Source organism: Coregonus clupeaformis, chromosome 11 (assembly GCF_020615455.1).
Source record: "Coregonus clupeaformis isolate EN_2021a chromosome 11, ASM2061545v1, whole genome shotgun sequence".
Lineage (NCBI taxonomy): Eukaryota > Metazoa > Chordata > Actinopteri > Salmoniformes > Salmonidae > Coregonus > Coregonus clupeaformis.
Genome location: NC_059202.1, coordinates 8,063,225 through 8,079,619, shown reverse-complemented (window position 1 = coordinate 8,079,619; position 16,395 = coordinate 8,063,225). Strand labels below are relative to the sequence as shown.

At 44.8% G+C, this 16,395-nt stretch overlaps 1 protein-coding gene across 1 annotated transcript in view; it reads right to left on the bottom strand.

The window, feature by feature from the left end:
* The window catches only part of LOC121576365 (SH3 and multiple ankyrin repeat domains protein 3), a 226,862-nt gene that overhangs the window by 21,315 nt on the left and 189,152 nt on the right, over window positions 1-16,395 (bottom strand). The window contains exons 14-15 of the mRNA XM_045223640.1: window positions 1,392-1,516; window positions 1,145-1,280 (exon numbers count right to left, since the gene is read on the bottom strand). Coding sequence (XP_045079575.1) covers window positions 1,145-1,280; window positions 1,392-1,516 — 261 coding nt within the window. The remainder of the gene's footprint in view (window positions 1-1,144; window positions 1,281-1,391; window positions 1,517-16,395) is intronic.

The following is a 16,395-nucleotide window of genomic DNA, read 5'->3' as shown; positions in this document are numbered from 1 at the left end:
CAGCTCAGTATACTCAGGTTTAATACTGTTGCCACTGTATAGGATCAGATTAGTTCACTCACCTGCAAAAGCATTACTAGAAGGAGAAATATTCCACATTTCTAGTGAAAAAGTAGAACCTCTTGGAAAAAATAACATGCTGGATATGCAAATCGTCCTTAAAAAACAGCAAAAAACAGCAAAGCAGGTCTGTCATGTTCAGTTCCACATGGAACAGTGTATTGTCTCTAGTGACAAGAGGACTCATATATATTTGTAATGACTAGACGTTTCACAGATCACCAATCACTGACTGACTACTCAAAGACCTCCATATCACAGCTACCTCTCTGCTGCTCTCTTTCATTTATATCTCTCTCTCATGCATGCATGTGTGTGTAGAGGAGCGGAGGGGGGGGGGGGTGCAGACTGGCACTAAGATCAGCTATCTACTGTCCAGATGGAAGTAGGTCAGAGCTATCTGTCTCTGTCTCTCCCACCCAAGGAGACACACACACAAATACACACACGCACACGCGCACACACACACACACACACACACACACTTTCCCGAGGTCATAGTAGCAGGAGTGAGTGGGAGATGTTTAGCAGAGGGATGATGAGATGCCGTTGACATGGAAACCACATGAATTTACAGTGTGGCAACGGGGTGAAATCACCTTGGTGATGGGAACATACAGATCCTTCACAAATACTTCCATACAGCTAGTGTCAACTTCCATATCCATGACAACATACTAATACAGAAGTTGTCATTTAAGAATCAAATGGCTATATGCCAAAGATCAAATACATGGAGCAGCTAATAATTGCACACTGGACTGGAGAAGGAGTAGATTACATCTGCAATGAGGGACAGGCTGTAGTGGAAGTTCCACTTTTCACCCTGTCCCCTCAAGAAGACCATATACTGTATACATGATACCATCACAGGAGCATAGATACCACAGGAGGCTGCTAAGGGGAGAATGGCTCATAATAATGTCCGGAACAGAGCAAATGGAATGGCATCAAACACCTGGAAACCATGTGTTTGATACCATTCCACCTATTTCGCTCCAGTCATTACCACAAGCCCGTTCTCCCCAATTAAGGTGCCACCAACCTCCTGTGATAGATACTCAATATATGACACATTGCTCACCTTTCTTGCGGACCACCTCCTCAGACTCAGGTTTGCGTGTGACAGAGACCACCTTCATCAGCAGGCTGTTGCCCCCCTGTCTGATCAGAGACACCACCTGCTTATGGCCCACCTTCACCACGTTCACCCCGTGCACCTGGAACACACAAACCCGCACGCACACACACACACGGCTGGAGGTCAGACAGAGAGCTGAGAGGCAGTGGGCCTAGTCAATGGGGTTGGAGAAGAGAGAGGGTGTGGTTACCTCTATGAGGAAGTCTCCTGTCCTAAGCCCTGCCCTCCAGGCCACTCCCTCCACGTCAACAGACTCCAGGTACTGGAGGGCAGGGAACGCTGGTGTTGGGGTGAACTCCTCAATGGGTGTCTCAGCTGGGAACACACAGAGAGGATGACTTGATTTAGATACAGAAATGGACAGATGTTTCAACACAAGAAACACACATATTAATCTCTGAATATTCCACAAGGTATACTCACTGAATCATGAGAGATACACTACATGGCCAAAAGTATGTGGACACCTGCTCGTCGAACATCTCAATCCAAAATCATGGGCATTAATATGGAGTTGGCCCCCCCTTTGCTGCTATAACAGCCTCCACTCTTACGGGAAGGCTTTCCACTAGATATTGTAACATTGCTGCAGGGACATTGCTGCAGTGAGGTCGGGCACTTATGTTGGGTGATTAGGCCTGGCTCGCAGTCAGCGTTCCAATTCATCCCAAAGGTGTTCGATGGGGTTGAGGTAAGGGCTCTGTGCAGGTCAGTCAAGTTCTTCCACACCGATCTCGACAAACCATTTCTTTATGGACCTTGCTTTGTGCACGGGGGGTATTGTCATGCTGAAACAGGAATGGGCCTTCCCCAAACTGTTGCAACAAAGTTGGAAGCACAGAATCGTCTAGAATGTCATTGTCTGCTGTAGCGCGAACCATGAAAAACAGCCCCAGACCATTATTCCTTCTCCACCAAAATGTACACTTGGCACTATGCATTGGGCAGGCAGCATTCTCCTGTCATCCGCCAAACCCAGATTCATCCATCGGACTTCCAGATGGTGAAGCATGATTCATCACTCCAGAGAACGAGTTTCCACTGCTCCAGAGTCCAATTGTGGCGAGCTTTACACCACTCCAGCCGGTTCTTGGTATTGCGCATGGTGATCTTAGGCTTGTGTGCGGCTGCTCGGCCATGGAAACCCATTTCATGAAGCTCCCAACGAACAGTTCTTGTTCTGACGTTGCTTCCAGAGGCAGTTTGGAACTCGGTAGTGAGTGTTGCAACTGAGGACAAACGATTTTTATGCGCTTCGCGCTTCAGCACTCGCCGCTTGTGTGGTCTACCACTTTGCAGCTGAGCCGTTGCTGATCCTAGATGTTTCCTCTTCACAATAACAGCATGTACAGTTGACTGGGGCAGCTCTAGCAGGGCAGAAATGTTATGAACTGACTTGTTGGAAAAGTGGCATCCTATGACGGTGCCACGTTGAAAGTCACTGAGCTCTTCAGTAAGGTAATTCTACTGCCAATGTTTGTCTATGGAGATTGCAATGGCGGTGTGCTCAATTTTATACACCTGTCAGCAACGGGTGCGGCTGAAATAGCCGAATCCACTAATTTGAAGGGGTGTCCCCATACTTTTGTATATATAGTGTACATACTGTATAAAGAAAAACCCACGCACATCTGCCATCTGAGGTACACATAGAGTTAGATACAAACAGCAGCCTGCAAGTGAATGTGTGTGTGTGTGTTTATAATAGAGTGAGGTGAGATGGACTCTATAGTGTGTTCTATAGTGTATTAGTAACAGTGAGAGGTGAGGTGGTGTGACAGGGAAAGAGCCTTTCACTCAACCATTTTACTTTAATCGCTCTCACACTGAAAATCAGTTTACACACACACACACACACACACACACACACACACACACACACACACACACACACACACATACAAATGCACATAAGACAGACACACACACACTCAGACACAAAAATAAATATCAGAAACGCATGCAAGCACACTCCTGACTCGTTAGCTGAGTGTGCCTCTGCCTGAGGATAGAGCTACTGTGCACTTCACACCCTCCATTTAATCCTGGACTGAGTCCAACTATACCACTTACACAGGAGAGCTCCCAGAGGTACCTGCAGTATGTGTGTGTGTCTGTGTGTGTGTGTGGGACGTGACCCCACTAGGAAAGGTCATCCATTCAGTTTTATCTGAGGCACTAGGGAAAATGGAGGAAGAGGGAGAAGAAGAGGAGTGGAAGAGAGGGGGGAGGGGGTGTGTGTGTGGGGGGGGGGGGGTACACGTAGAGGGGGGAAGTTGAGTGATAGAAATTGGAAAAGGAGGAGAAAAAGAGCATACAAATTGAAATATTGCTAAGGAGGATATAGGGAGGAACTAGGGAGGGACGGACAGATGGACATCTCCTGGCTTTACTGTTCGTTGATCAGGAGGAAAGCCATAGTCAAATTTTTGCTATTTTGTGATTGATTACTGCATTATTTGGTTTAGAGCTTGCAAAAAAGGCATTTCACTGTACTTGTGCACATGACATTAAAACTTCAAACTTGAAATGGGAGGACTAGATCTATAAAGTGCTTTCATTTCTAAACGGTAAATCAGATATGTATGAAAATCGCCTAAAAAGAAGGTGACATTGTGTATTGTCACCTCGTATGAAACATTTGATCTCAAATCCAAAATGCTGGAGCATAGAGCGAAATGTAACATTTTAGCATCACTGTCCAAATACATACGTAGGGGAGGAAATGTCTGCTTGAGATGGAGGAGGAGAAAACACACTCAGACTCCCGGCAAGGTGCCCGCAAGGGGTTGCTATAGTAACCAGCATGGGGAGCTGGCACGTGCAGTAGTGCAAAGTGTGTGTGTGTGTGTATGTATGGAGGTAAAGTAGTAGCTGATAATGACTAATAGTAAAGCTGAGAGAGGAATAAAAAAAGAATTAAAGACAGAAAAAAAGTGGAATAGAACAAACAGTGAATGAGAAAAAAGACAGGAGGAAAAAGGAAGATGGAGAAAATTGAGCGAAATATACTAATTTCTGTCTCCCTGAACACCATGTGTGAGGAACAGATGGGGTAGTCAACTGACAGCTCATCCTAGGATTACGCCACCACAGGGGCTAGACACACACGCACGCACACACAGATAGCGAGAGAGAGAGAGAGAGAGAGAGAGAGAGAGAGAGAGAGAGAGAGAGAGAGAGAGAGAGAGAGAGAGAGAGAGAGAGAGAGAGAGAGAGAGAGAGAGAGAGAATGTGGCCAAAGTATTGACCAAAGACAGTCGTGTTGACTCATAGAGAATTAGTCATACTATGTGACTCAGTGATGGGGTATAGAACTCCTCACATCAACCCACCACATCTCATAACCCACACTCAGAACACCTACAGAGGGGCTCACAGACCTGAAATGACACACACAGACAGCCTATGATATGAAGATGTGCATCTTTCCCTTTCAAGACGATCCGATATGTATCTATATAGATACATGGGCTCCGATATGATACAGGAACGATACGCTTTAGAATGAAACGATTCGGTGCGATTCGGTTTGATAAGAGGAACGAATCGATCCGTTTCGGTTTGATGCGATGCATTAACATTTGTTGCATAAACACATTCATTTTCCATTCTAAATTAAAATCTGCTGCTGATGGAGCTCAAGTGCTGGGCCTCTGAGCTGGATCTGTCTGAGCTGACTTCTGTGTATGTGTGTGTGTGTGTGTGTGTGTGTGTGTGTGTGTGTGTGTGTGTGTGTGTGTGTGTGTGTGTGTGTGTGTGTGTGTGTGTGTGTGTGTGTGTGTGTGTAAATGTGTACAGTATGCCTATGTTGTATGTATGCACCAGAGCTGAGCCATAAGGGAGACTGGGCATCTACAGTGGCTTGCCGAAAGGATTCACCCCCCTTGGCATTTTTCCTATTTTGTTGCCTTACAACCTGGAATTCAAATGGATTTTTGGAGAGTTTGTATCATTTGATTTACACAACATGCCTACCACTTTGAAGATGCAAAATCTTTTTTCTATTCACCCCCCCAAAGTCAATACTTTGTAGAGCCATCTTTTGCAACAATTACAGCAGCAAGTATCTTGGGGTATGTCTCTATAAGCTTGGCACATCTAGCCACTGGGATTTTGGCCTATTCTTCAAGTCAAAACTGCTCCAGCTCCTTCAAGTTGGATGGGTTCCGCTGGTGTACAGCAATCTTTAAGTCATACCACAGATTCTCAATTGGATTGAGGGCTTTCACTAGGCCATTCCAAGACATTTAAATGTTTCCCCTTAAACCACTCGAGTGTTGCTTTAGCAGTATGCTTAGGGTCATTGTCCTGCTGGAAGGTGAACCTCTGTCCCAGTCTCAAATCTCTGGAAGACTGAAACAGGTTTCCCTCAAGGATTTCCCTGTATTTAGAGCCATCCGTCATTCCTTCAATTCTGACCTGTTTCCCAGTCCCTGCCGATGAAAAACATCCCCACAGCATGATGCTGCCACCACCATGCTTCACTGTGGGGATGGTGTTCTCGGGGTGATGAGAGGTGTTGGGTTTGCGCCAGACATAGCGCAAACCAAAGCTACATTTTAGTCTCATTTGACCAGAGTACCCACATGCCTTTTGGCGAACACCAAAGGTGTTTGCTTATTTTTTTCTTTAAGCAATGTTTTTTTTTCTGACCACTCTTCCTTAAAGCCCAGCTCTGTGGAGTGTACGGCTTAAAGGGGTCCTATGGACAGATACTCCAATCTCCGCTGTAGAGCTTTGCAGCTCCTTCAGGGTTATCTTTGGTCTCTTTGTTGCCTCTCTGATTAATGCCCTCCTTGCCTGGTCCGTGAGTTTTGTTGGGCGGCCCTATCTTGGCAGGTTTGTTTTGGTGCCATATTCTTTCAATTTTTTAATAATGGATATAATGGTGCTCCGTGGGCTGTTCAAAGTTTCGGATATATTTTTATAACCCAAACCTGATCTGCACTTCTCCACAACTTTGTCCCTGACCTGTTTGAAGAGCTCCTTGGTCTTCATGGTGCCACTTGCTTGGTGGTGCCCCTTGCTTAGTGGTGTTGCAGAGTCTGGGGCCTTTCAGAACAGGTGTATATACAGTTGAAGTCGGAAGTTTACATACACTTACGTTGGAGTCATTAAAACTGGTTTTTCAACCAAACTATAGTTTTGGCAAGTCGGTTAGGACATCTACTTTGTGCATGACACAAGTAATTTTTCCAACAATTGTTTACAGACAGATTATTTCACTTATAATTCACTGTATCACAATTCCAGTGGGTCAAACGTTTACATACACTAAGTTGACTGTGCCTTTAAACAGCTTAGAAAATTCCAGAAAATTATATCAGGGCTTTAGAAGCTTCTGATAGGCTAATTGACATCATTTTAGTCAATTAGAGGTGTACCTGTGGAAGTATTTCAAGGCCTACCTTCAAACTCAGTGCCTCTTTGCTTGACATCATGGTAAAATCAAAAGAAATCAGCCAAGACCTCAGAAAAAAATGTGTAGACCTCCACAAATCTGGTTCATCCTTGGGAGCAATTTCCAAACGCCTGAAGGTACCACGTTCATCTGTACAAACAATAGTACGCAAGTATAAACACCATGGGACCACGCAGCCATCATACCGCTCAGGAAGGAGACGTGTTCTGTCTCCTAGAGATGAACGTACTTTGGTGCGAAAAGTGCAGATCAATACCAGAACAACAGCAAGGACCTTGTGAAGATTCTGGAGGAAACAGGTACAAAAGTATCTATATCCACAGTAAAACGAGTCCTATATCGACATAACCTGAAAGGCTGCTCAGCAAGGAAGAAGCCACTGCTCCAAAACTGCCATAAAAAAGCCAGACTACGTTTTGCAACTGCACATGGGGACAAAGATTGTACTTTTTGGAGATATGTCCTCTGGTCTGATGAAACAAAAATAGAACTGTTTGACCACAATGACCATCGTTATGTTTTGAGGAAAAAGGGGTTGTTGCAAGCCGAAGAACACCATCCCAACCGTGAAGCACGGGGTGGCAGCATCATGCTGTGGGGGTGCTTTGCGGCAGGAGGGACTGGTGCACTTCACAAAATAGATGGCGTCATGAGGAAGGAAAATTATGTGGATATATTGAAGCAACATCTGAAGATATCAGTCAGGAAGTTAAAGCTTGGTCGCAAATGGGTCTTCCAAATGGACAATGACCCCAAGCATACTTCCAAAGTTGTGGAAAAATTGTATTGGAGTGGCCATCACAAAGCCCTGACCTCAATCCTATAGAAAATGTGTGGGCAGAACTGAAAAAGCATGTGCGAGCAAGGAGGCCTACAAACCTGACTCAGTTACACCAGCTCTGTCAGGAGGAATGGGCCAAAATTCACCCAATTTATTGTGGGAAGCTTGTGGAAGGCTACCCGAAACGTTTGACCCAAGTTAAACAATTTAAAGGCAATGCTACCATATACTAATTGAGTGTATGTAAACTTCTGACCCACTGGGAATGTGATGAAATAAATAAAAGCTGAAATAAATCATTCTATAGAGAAACTAACTGACCTAATACAGGGAATTTTTACTAGGACTAAATGTCAGGAATTGTAAAAAACTGAGTTTAAATGTATTTGGTTAAGGTGTATGTAAACGTCCGACTTCAACTGTATACTGAGATCATGTGACAGATCATATGACACTTAGATGGCACATAGTTGGACTTAATTTAACTAATTATGTGACTTCTGAAGGTAATTGGTTGCACCATATCTTATTTAGGGGCTTCATAGCAAAGGGGGTGAATAAATATGCATGCACCACTTTTCCATTATTTATTTTTTAGAATTCTTTGAAACAAGTAATTTCTTTCATTTCACTTCACCAATTTGGACTATTTTGTGTATGTCCATTACATGAAATCCAAATAAAAATCCATTTAAATTACAGGTTGTAATGCAACAAAATAGGAAAAACGCCAAGGGGGATGAATACTTTTGCAAGGCACTGCACCACCCCACTATCAGATTAGGGGGAGGAATGTATTTTTTTTGTCCACCCACTTTTGATCTGAAATCACCAATCACCCACTAATTAACTTGTCTTTTTTGCAGATTAAAAGGGTTATATACATTTGCTATGACATAGCCAATGAATATATAGCACAACTTTGGATTTCACCCCCGTCTTAAAATGGTTTCGACCGTGAAAGTGATTGCTGTCTTCGTTATGAAATTATCAACATTACCCTGTATATCTAAAAATGACCCTATACACTGATTGTTTAAAGCAAAACTACACAGCAAATTGGCATGTGTTGATTTTTCAGTGTAACATTTCTAGTGTCGATTCAGGTGTTAAATTAACTCCGTACTTGTTAAATTAACACTCATTGGTGTAACAGAACCCCGGTGTTGGTGTTAATAACCAGTGTTAACCCAAAACCATGCCCATCATTATCACATTTCCCAGAATGCTCTATTGCAGGTTGATTTTTAGAATTTTTTGTTTCATTATATATGTTTTTTCATGAACATTGATTGATTAATTAATCTTATGCTACTCAAATATAAATAACATACACTTTTCTAAACTAATCCAATTTGTTAATGGTTTTAATACTTTATGTAGTCTCATAGTCTACCCAACCTGACAATCATTCTGAATGCAGGTTTTGGGTGACAATTTTTTGAATAATGTTATATATCCCCACTCCGGCTGGATTCCAATAGGAATTACACATCACTTTGCAAGCCAGCATAATGTGACTTGCAGGCCTGATGTTGCCTGTAAACCATGAGTTTCAGGCCACTGTAATAGGATATAACTAGTGATTTTACATTTTACATTTACGTAATTTAGCAGACGCTCTTATCCAGAGCGACTTACAAATTGATGTTACGTTTTATAGCAGCTAACTTTGAAGCAGTGTGCCGATGCGTGTATCACTTTATCAGAAGTACGTCATCAATGACTTCTGAAGCTTCGCTTGATCACTTGCTTTTTCAAACCGTGTGTTGCTAAATGCGAGATCTCACTGATTTTGCTGTGGTTACGGTGCTTTCTTCGATTAAGCTGCTTTCAAACACCAACCTCTACTGGATACCGTGTTTATAAATATATAGTTAGGATTTTGTACATGTAATTTCAGCTGACCGATAGTTTAGCAGGTAGAGTAGGGAACTATGGAACATTCAGGGATGTGAAGGTATGAGGTGGAATCCCGTTGAAGGCACACTATTTTTTATGTGAAACCACACTTTCTGCACTGTTGTTCAAATAATTTGTTTTATTTACACTGAACAAAGACATAAATGCAACATGTAAAGTGTTGGTCCCATGTTTCATGAGCTGAAATAAAACATCACAGAAATTTTCCATACGCAAAAAAAGCTTATTTCTCTCAAAATGTGTGTACAAATTTGTTTACATCCCTGTTAGTGAGCATTTCTCATTTCCTTATCCATTACACAGGTGCACCTTGTGCTGGGGACAATAAAAGGCCACTCTAAAATGTGCATTTATGTCACACAACATAATGCCACAGATGTCTCAAGTTTTGAGGCAGCATGCAATTGGCATGCTGACTGCAGGTATGTCCTCCAGAGCTGTTGCCAGAGAATTTAATGTTCATTTCGCTACCATAAGCTGGTTCCAACATCGTTTTAGAGAATTTGGCGTTACGTCCAACCGGCCTCACAACCGCAGACCACGTGTATGGCGTCGTGTGGGCGAGCGGTTTGCTAATGTCAACTTTGTGAACAGAGTGCCCCATGGTGGCTGTGGGGTTATGGTATGGGCAGGCATAAGCTACAGACAATGAACATAATTGCATTTTATCGATGTCTATTTGAATGCACAGAGATACCGTGACAAGATCCTGAGGCCCATTGTCGTGACATTTATCTGCCACCATCACCTCATGTTTCAGCATGATAATGTCACGTTCGTTCATAGACGGGACGGACCAAGGCGCAGCGTGATATGCGTACATGTTTCTTTGAACCGAATAAACAACACGACAAAACAACAAACGAAACAAAACGTGAAGTCCAAGGTAGAACACAAAACATACCTTACACGGAACAAGATCCCACAACCCACTAGTGCCAATAGGCTGCCTAAGTATGGTCCCCAATCAGAGACAACGAGCGACAGCTGCCTCTGATTGGGAACCACACGGCCAACATAGATCTAGACATACTAGACTAAACATAGAAAATACAACATAGAAAATCACACCCTGACTCAACAAATAAGAGTCCCCAGAGCCTAGGAGGCGGATCAGGCTCCGGGCGTGACAACCACCTATTCTCCGCCTCCCTGTTATGCCCCTGGTCTGGTCTGGACCTCGGCGCGCTGCTTCCCCTCTCCTTCCTCCCACAATACTCCAAGCCCTGTCTGGACCCTGGTGTGGGAGACCCCGAACCTGGAGAGGGGCTGACGTCTGGGTCTGGACTGGAGCCGCTGATCGGAGCTGGACCGGGCACCGGTGGAGCGGACTACTCAGGCTCTTGACTGGAGCCGCTGACCGGAGTTGGACTGGGCACCGGTGGAGCGGACTGCTCTGGCTTCGGAGTGGAGCCGCAGACCGGATCTGGACTGGACCCCGGTGGAGTGGACTGCTCTGGCTCCGGACTGGAGCAGCTGACCGGAGCTGGATCAGGCACCGGTGGAGCGGACTGCTCCGGAGTGGAGCAGCTGACCGGAGCTGAACTGGGCACCGGTGGAGCGGACTGCTCTGGCTCCGGAGTGGAGCAGCTGACCGGTGCCGGACCAGGCACCGGTGGAACAGGCACGGGCCGTGCCGGACTGGACACACGCACCACTGGCTTGGGGCGAGGGTCAGGAACAGGCCGGGCCGGGCTGGCGACGCGCACCACTGGCTTGGTGCGAGGGGCAGGAACAGGCCGGACCGGGCTGGCGACACGCACCACTGGCTTGGTGCGAGGGGCAGGAACAGGCCGGGCCGGGCTGGCGACGCACACCACTGGCTTGGTGCGAGGAGCAGGAACAGGCCGGGCCGGGCTGGCGACGCGCAGCACTGGCTTGGTGCGAGGAGCAGGAACGGGTCGGGCCGTACTGGGAACACGCACCACTGGCTTAGTGCGGGGAGCAGGAACGGGCCGGACCGGACTGGCGACACGCACCACTTGCTTGGTGGGAGGAGCGGGACTGGGTTCCTTTATTAACCCCTGCTCCTTCTGCTGCCTAACCAGCTCCTCTCGCCGTGCCTCTAAACTTTCCTTCTCCCTTTTAGCCTCCTGTAGCGTCTCCCTCTGACCGAATAACTCCTGCTCCCTCTGAACCAATAGCCCCCGTAACATGGTGGCCTCCTCTCCTAACCTGCAGACCCGCCCTTTAACGGCCTCCTGCTGCCTCGTCGTCCACACCGTGTGCCCCCCATCCACATTTTCTTGGGGTTGCCTGTCGGGTCTCCGTCGTCGGCACTGTTGCCGCCGTTTCTCCTCTCTATACCGGGCCTCCACTGTCTCCTCCCAAGGACGGCGATCCATCCCAGCCTGAATCTCCTCCCAAGTCCAGGATCCCTTACCGTCCAGGATCTCCTCCCAGGTCCAGGCTGTCTGCTCCTGGACACGCTGCTTGGTCCTCGTTTGGTGGGATCTTCTGTCACGTTCGTTCATAGACGGGACGGACCAAGGCGCAGCGTGATATGCGTACATGTTTATTTGAACCGAATAAACAACACGACAAAACAACAAACGAAACGAAACGTGAAGTCCAAGGTAGAACACAAAACATACCTTACACGGAACAAGATCCCACAACCCACTAGTGCCAATAGGCTGCCTAAGTATGGTCCCCAATCAGAGACAACGAGCGACAGCTGCCTCTGATTGGGAACCACACGGCCAACATAGATCTAGACATACTAGACTAAACATAGAAAATACAACATAGAAAATCACACCCTGACTCAACAAATAAGAGTCCCCAGAGTCAGGGCGTGACAGATAATGCACGGCTCCATGTCGCAAGGATCTGTACCCAATTAATGGAAGCTGAAAATGTCCCAGTTCTTCCATGGCCTGCACACTCACCAGACATGTCACCCATTGAGCATGTTTGGGATGCTCTGGATCGACGTGTACGACAGCATGTTCCAGTTCGCGCCAATATCCAGCAACTTTGCACAGCCATTGAAGAGGAGTGGGACAACATTCCATAGGCCACAATCAACAGCCTGATCAACTCTATGCTAAGGAGATGTGTCGTGTTGCATGAGACAAATGGTGGTCACACCAGATACTGGCTGGTTTTCTGATCCACGGCCCTACACATTTTTTTAAGGTACCTGTGACCAACCGATGCATATCTATATTCCCTGTCATGTGAAATCCATAGATTAGGGCCTAATTTATTTATTTCAATTGACTGATTTCCTTATATGAACTGTAACTCAGTAAAATCTTAGAAATTGTTGCATGTTGCGTTTATATTTTCATTCAGTACAGTATAGTATAAGCTTCTTTCTTAAGCATCCTAAATAATGCCATAGATTCTGTTTTTGATAGTAAACTTGAAGGTAAAAAAGGGAAGCATGATGTAAGATGCAAACCTGGTAATCCAACTGATTGTAGGCTATTAAAGCCAATGACTTACTGCTGCTCCACGAAGTTTTGATAAAATCAGTGGAGAAAGAAATAAACTTTATCTTCTTGTACATGCAGTTACTTTAATTTTCTTCAAGTAAATGACCAGTATTACTTAGGTACATTTTATTAACACTATATAATGACTGCATTGCTGCAAAGCGCATAGTTTCACCAATGATAAACAGGGAGAGGTTATACAGACACACCTTGTGCCCAAAATTGATAACGTATGTCGGGCAGCGAGAGTTGAGTGGGTGGATTCGGTTCAGTCAGTTGTCCTGACGAGCCCTCCCCAGCTAACTAGTTTATGCTTGTGGCTAGAAACTTCAGTGAGAATGTGAAACTTGTCTGTCGAAGTTGGGACTTGTCTTAAGAATCATTCAGTTTTTACCGGACTACAAAATCAACAAATGTGCTTTAGCTGCCTGTCACCCTGGCCTGATATTAGCTACACTATAGCTACTTCCCTCAAAGTGAGTTACTGCAGGACAGCCAGAAGGTAGGGAATTGCCCCGTGTAGCTCAGTTGGTAGAGCATGGCGTTTGCAATGCCAGGGTTGTGGGTTCGATTCCCACGGGGGGCCAGTATGAAAATGTATGCACTCACTAACTGTAAGTCGCTCTGGATAAGAGCGTCTGCTAAATGACTAAAATGTCAATGTTAATCACGTTGCTATTTATTGTTGACCAGCAGATGTCACTAATGTGCATTGTGAACGGATAATGAAGCTCCGAGTAATGAACCTATTTTCAACACAATTGGCTGGAAAGCCTCAATGCTTCAGGAAGCTTTGTTTCCAATCACTGGGTAAAACTAGGCCCTAAAAAGAAGGCCTTATGAAATACATATTGTGTTAAAGATTTACATTTTAATGATGACATATTCACTTGGGATCTCACTTGGTGAAGGACACAGAACTGAAAATGGATGACTGCAAAAAACATGTTTCTGTCACTAACAAATACAGTCATAGGTGATAACTCTACAATTCACTCAAAAGGCCAGGCACTCTGGGAAATATGCAAAAAAGTCTTTACACTAAGCAGTGTGTTAATTTAACACTGAAAAGTGTGGACCCGTATTAAATGTAACACTCTCAGTGTTGATTGAACACTGGAGAATTTGCTGTGTACCAAAACTATTGCTGATGGTGAACCTGAACAATCGAAATAAAATCCAATGTAGGGCTAATAACCAAACAGCAGCTAGGCTATAGCCAGATGAGAGTTGTGTCTCCGGTAGTACACTTACTTTTTCCCTGGTAAAACACAATTTTCAGAAGCGCATTTGATAACAATAACCTAGCAAATTACATTGGTTGTCCCTCAACTAATAAAGCCTAATATTGCGCAAGCTATTTTACAAGCATTTGAACGCTGAAGGCGTGCAGATGTTTGACTAGGCTACTGATATTGCCTGGGGTTGCTCAGCATGCAGAATTACTTGTAGATAAATGACTGTCAATGCAATTACATGCTTAGTTCGACACTGAAGGAGAGGATGCATCAGTTGTCTCAAAAGATTAGGTATTTTCAGAAGGTAAAAATATATTTTCTTTCTTTCTTTCTTTTTTAAGGTATTTTTATTTGGCATTTTTTATGATTATACAGATAACAGACAGAACAAGTAGAGGGCAGAACACACACAGATCCCCTACCAAATCAAACCCACCCCAACCCCCCATGCTCTAACAGAGCCCCACCCCAAAACCAGACTTAAAGCAGGCATGATATACAATGAGTAATATAATCAAATAGTTAAAAAAATATATATATTATAAAACAAAACGTTAAAGAAATAGTAAAAATAATGATACAAATTCTAATTTGGGTTGGTTTATGGAGTTGTGAAATTAGCTGAGTCCATGTCTTCTACAAAGGATAGGAAAGGTTGCCAGATATTATAAAATGTAATTGCAGATCCCTTAACAGAGTGGTGTATTTTCTCTAGCTTGAGATGTTGCATAACTTCCTTTATCCAATGGTTAAAAGTAGGAGGAAACTGATCCTTACACTTAAATAGTATAAGACGTCTAGCTAGAAGAGTAGTAAATGCCAGCATGTTGCCCATAGAACTGTTTAGAGGGGCCTCCTGTGGTGCCACTCCGAACAATGCAATAAAGGCAGAAGGTTCTATAGGTCTCGCCAGTATCTTAGAAAACGTCTCAAAAACGGATATCCATAAATCTGTCAATTTCGGGCATGTCCAAAACGTGTAATAAAGTAGCAGGAGCCTGCTTACATTGGTCACAAGTGGGATCTATTTCTGGTCTAATCTTGGATAATTTTGCCTTTGACCAATTTAATTACAGCATGTCTTAGATATATAGATGAAGAATGTATTCTCTGAAGCATACTCTGACAAGTTTTATCTGAAAGTTGTTCACCTAAATCCTCTTCCCATTGGTTCTTAAGAGAGTTCAGGAAATCCAGAATGTGCGAGTTTAATAACGTATAGATCAAGCTTATGCCCCCTTTGATATAAGGGTTCACTTTAGAAATAGAATCTAGAAGGGAGGTAGGTGGGCATGATGGGAAGTAACTAGAGTATGAAGATACAAAACTACACAATTACAGGTATCTAAAGAAATGGCATCTAGGAATATTGAACTTTTGTACTAACTGTTCAAAAGATACAAAATCCATATCAATGTACAAGTCGTTCAGTGAGGAGATCCCTTTTCCAGACCCGATATGAAACGCCCAGTCTAATAATGACGGAGAGAATGTATGGTTCTTTAATAATGGGACAGAAGTTGAAAATTCACTGAGACCAAATGATCGCCTGAACTGTTTCCAGATTTTTAGAGAACGTTTCACAGTGGGGTTTTTAGTGTATTTGGAAACAGGCTCAGCTAATGCAAGTTTTGAGCAGAGTAAGGCAGTTAATGTCACGGTTTCGGCCGAGGCTGCTCCTTCTCCTTGTTCGGGCAGGCTTCGGCGGTCGTCGTCCCCGGAGTACTAGCTACCACCGTTCGATGTTTCATGGTTGTTTGGTTTTGTCTAGTTGTACACCTGTCCCTTGTTAGTGTTTGATTTTGTTTCCTATTTAGTTATCGTGTGTTGGGTCAGGTGTTATGTGTGATTATTATTGTCAGCTGTTGCCATTGAGGAGTTTCCTCTCTCCTATTGTTGTATTTGAGAGTTCGCACTGCGTGCGCTTTTTTCTTGTTTTCGCGCTGTTGTTGCTGTGCGTAATTGTTCGTGCCACCCGGTTGGGTTGGCGACTCATTCCTGTTTGGATTTACTAAAGTCTGTTGACGAACACCCCTGTTCCTGCGCTTGATTCCCTGCACCACATCCACACGCAGCGTTCTGACAGTTAAGGAGGTGGAGCCACAGGATGAGCTCTCCAAGGTCAACCATTTCGGCCTGTAACGGCGCGCACGGGACGGGGCGCGGAGTGTAAAGGACGGAGACAGTCATAGACCTCCAGCACCGGTTCCCAGTCCGGTACGCCCCGTACCTGCTCCCCGCACCAAGCCAGTGGTGCGTGTTCCCAGTCCGGCCCGGCCAGTACCTGCTCCCCGCACCAAGCCAGTGGTGCGTGTTCCCAGTCCGGCCTGTTCCTGCTCCTCGCACCAAGCCGGTGGTGCGCGTCGCCAGTCCGGCCCGGCCTG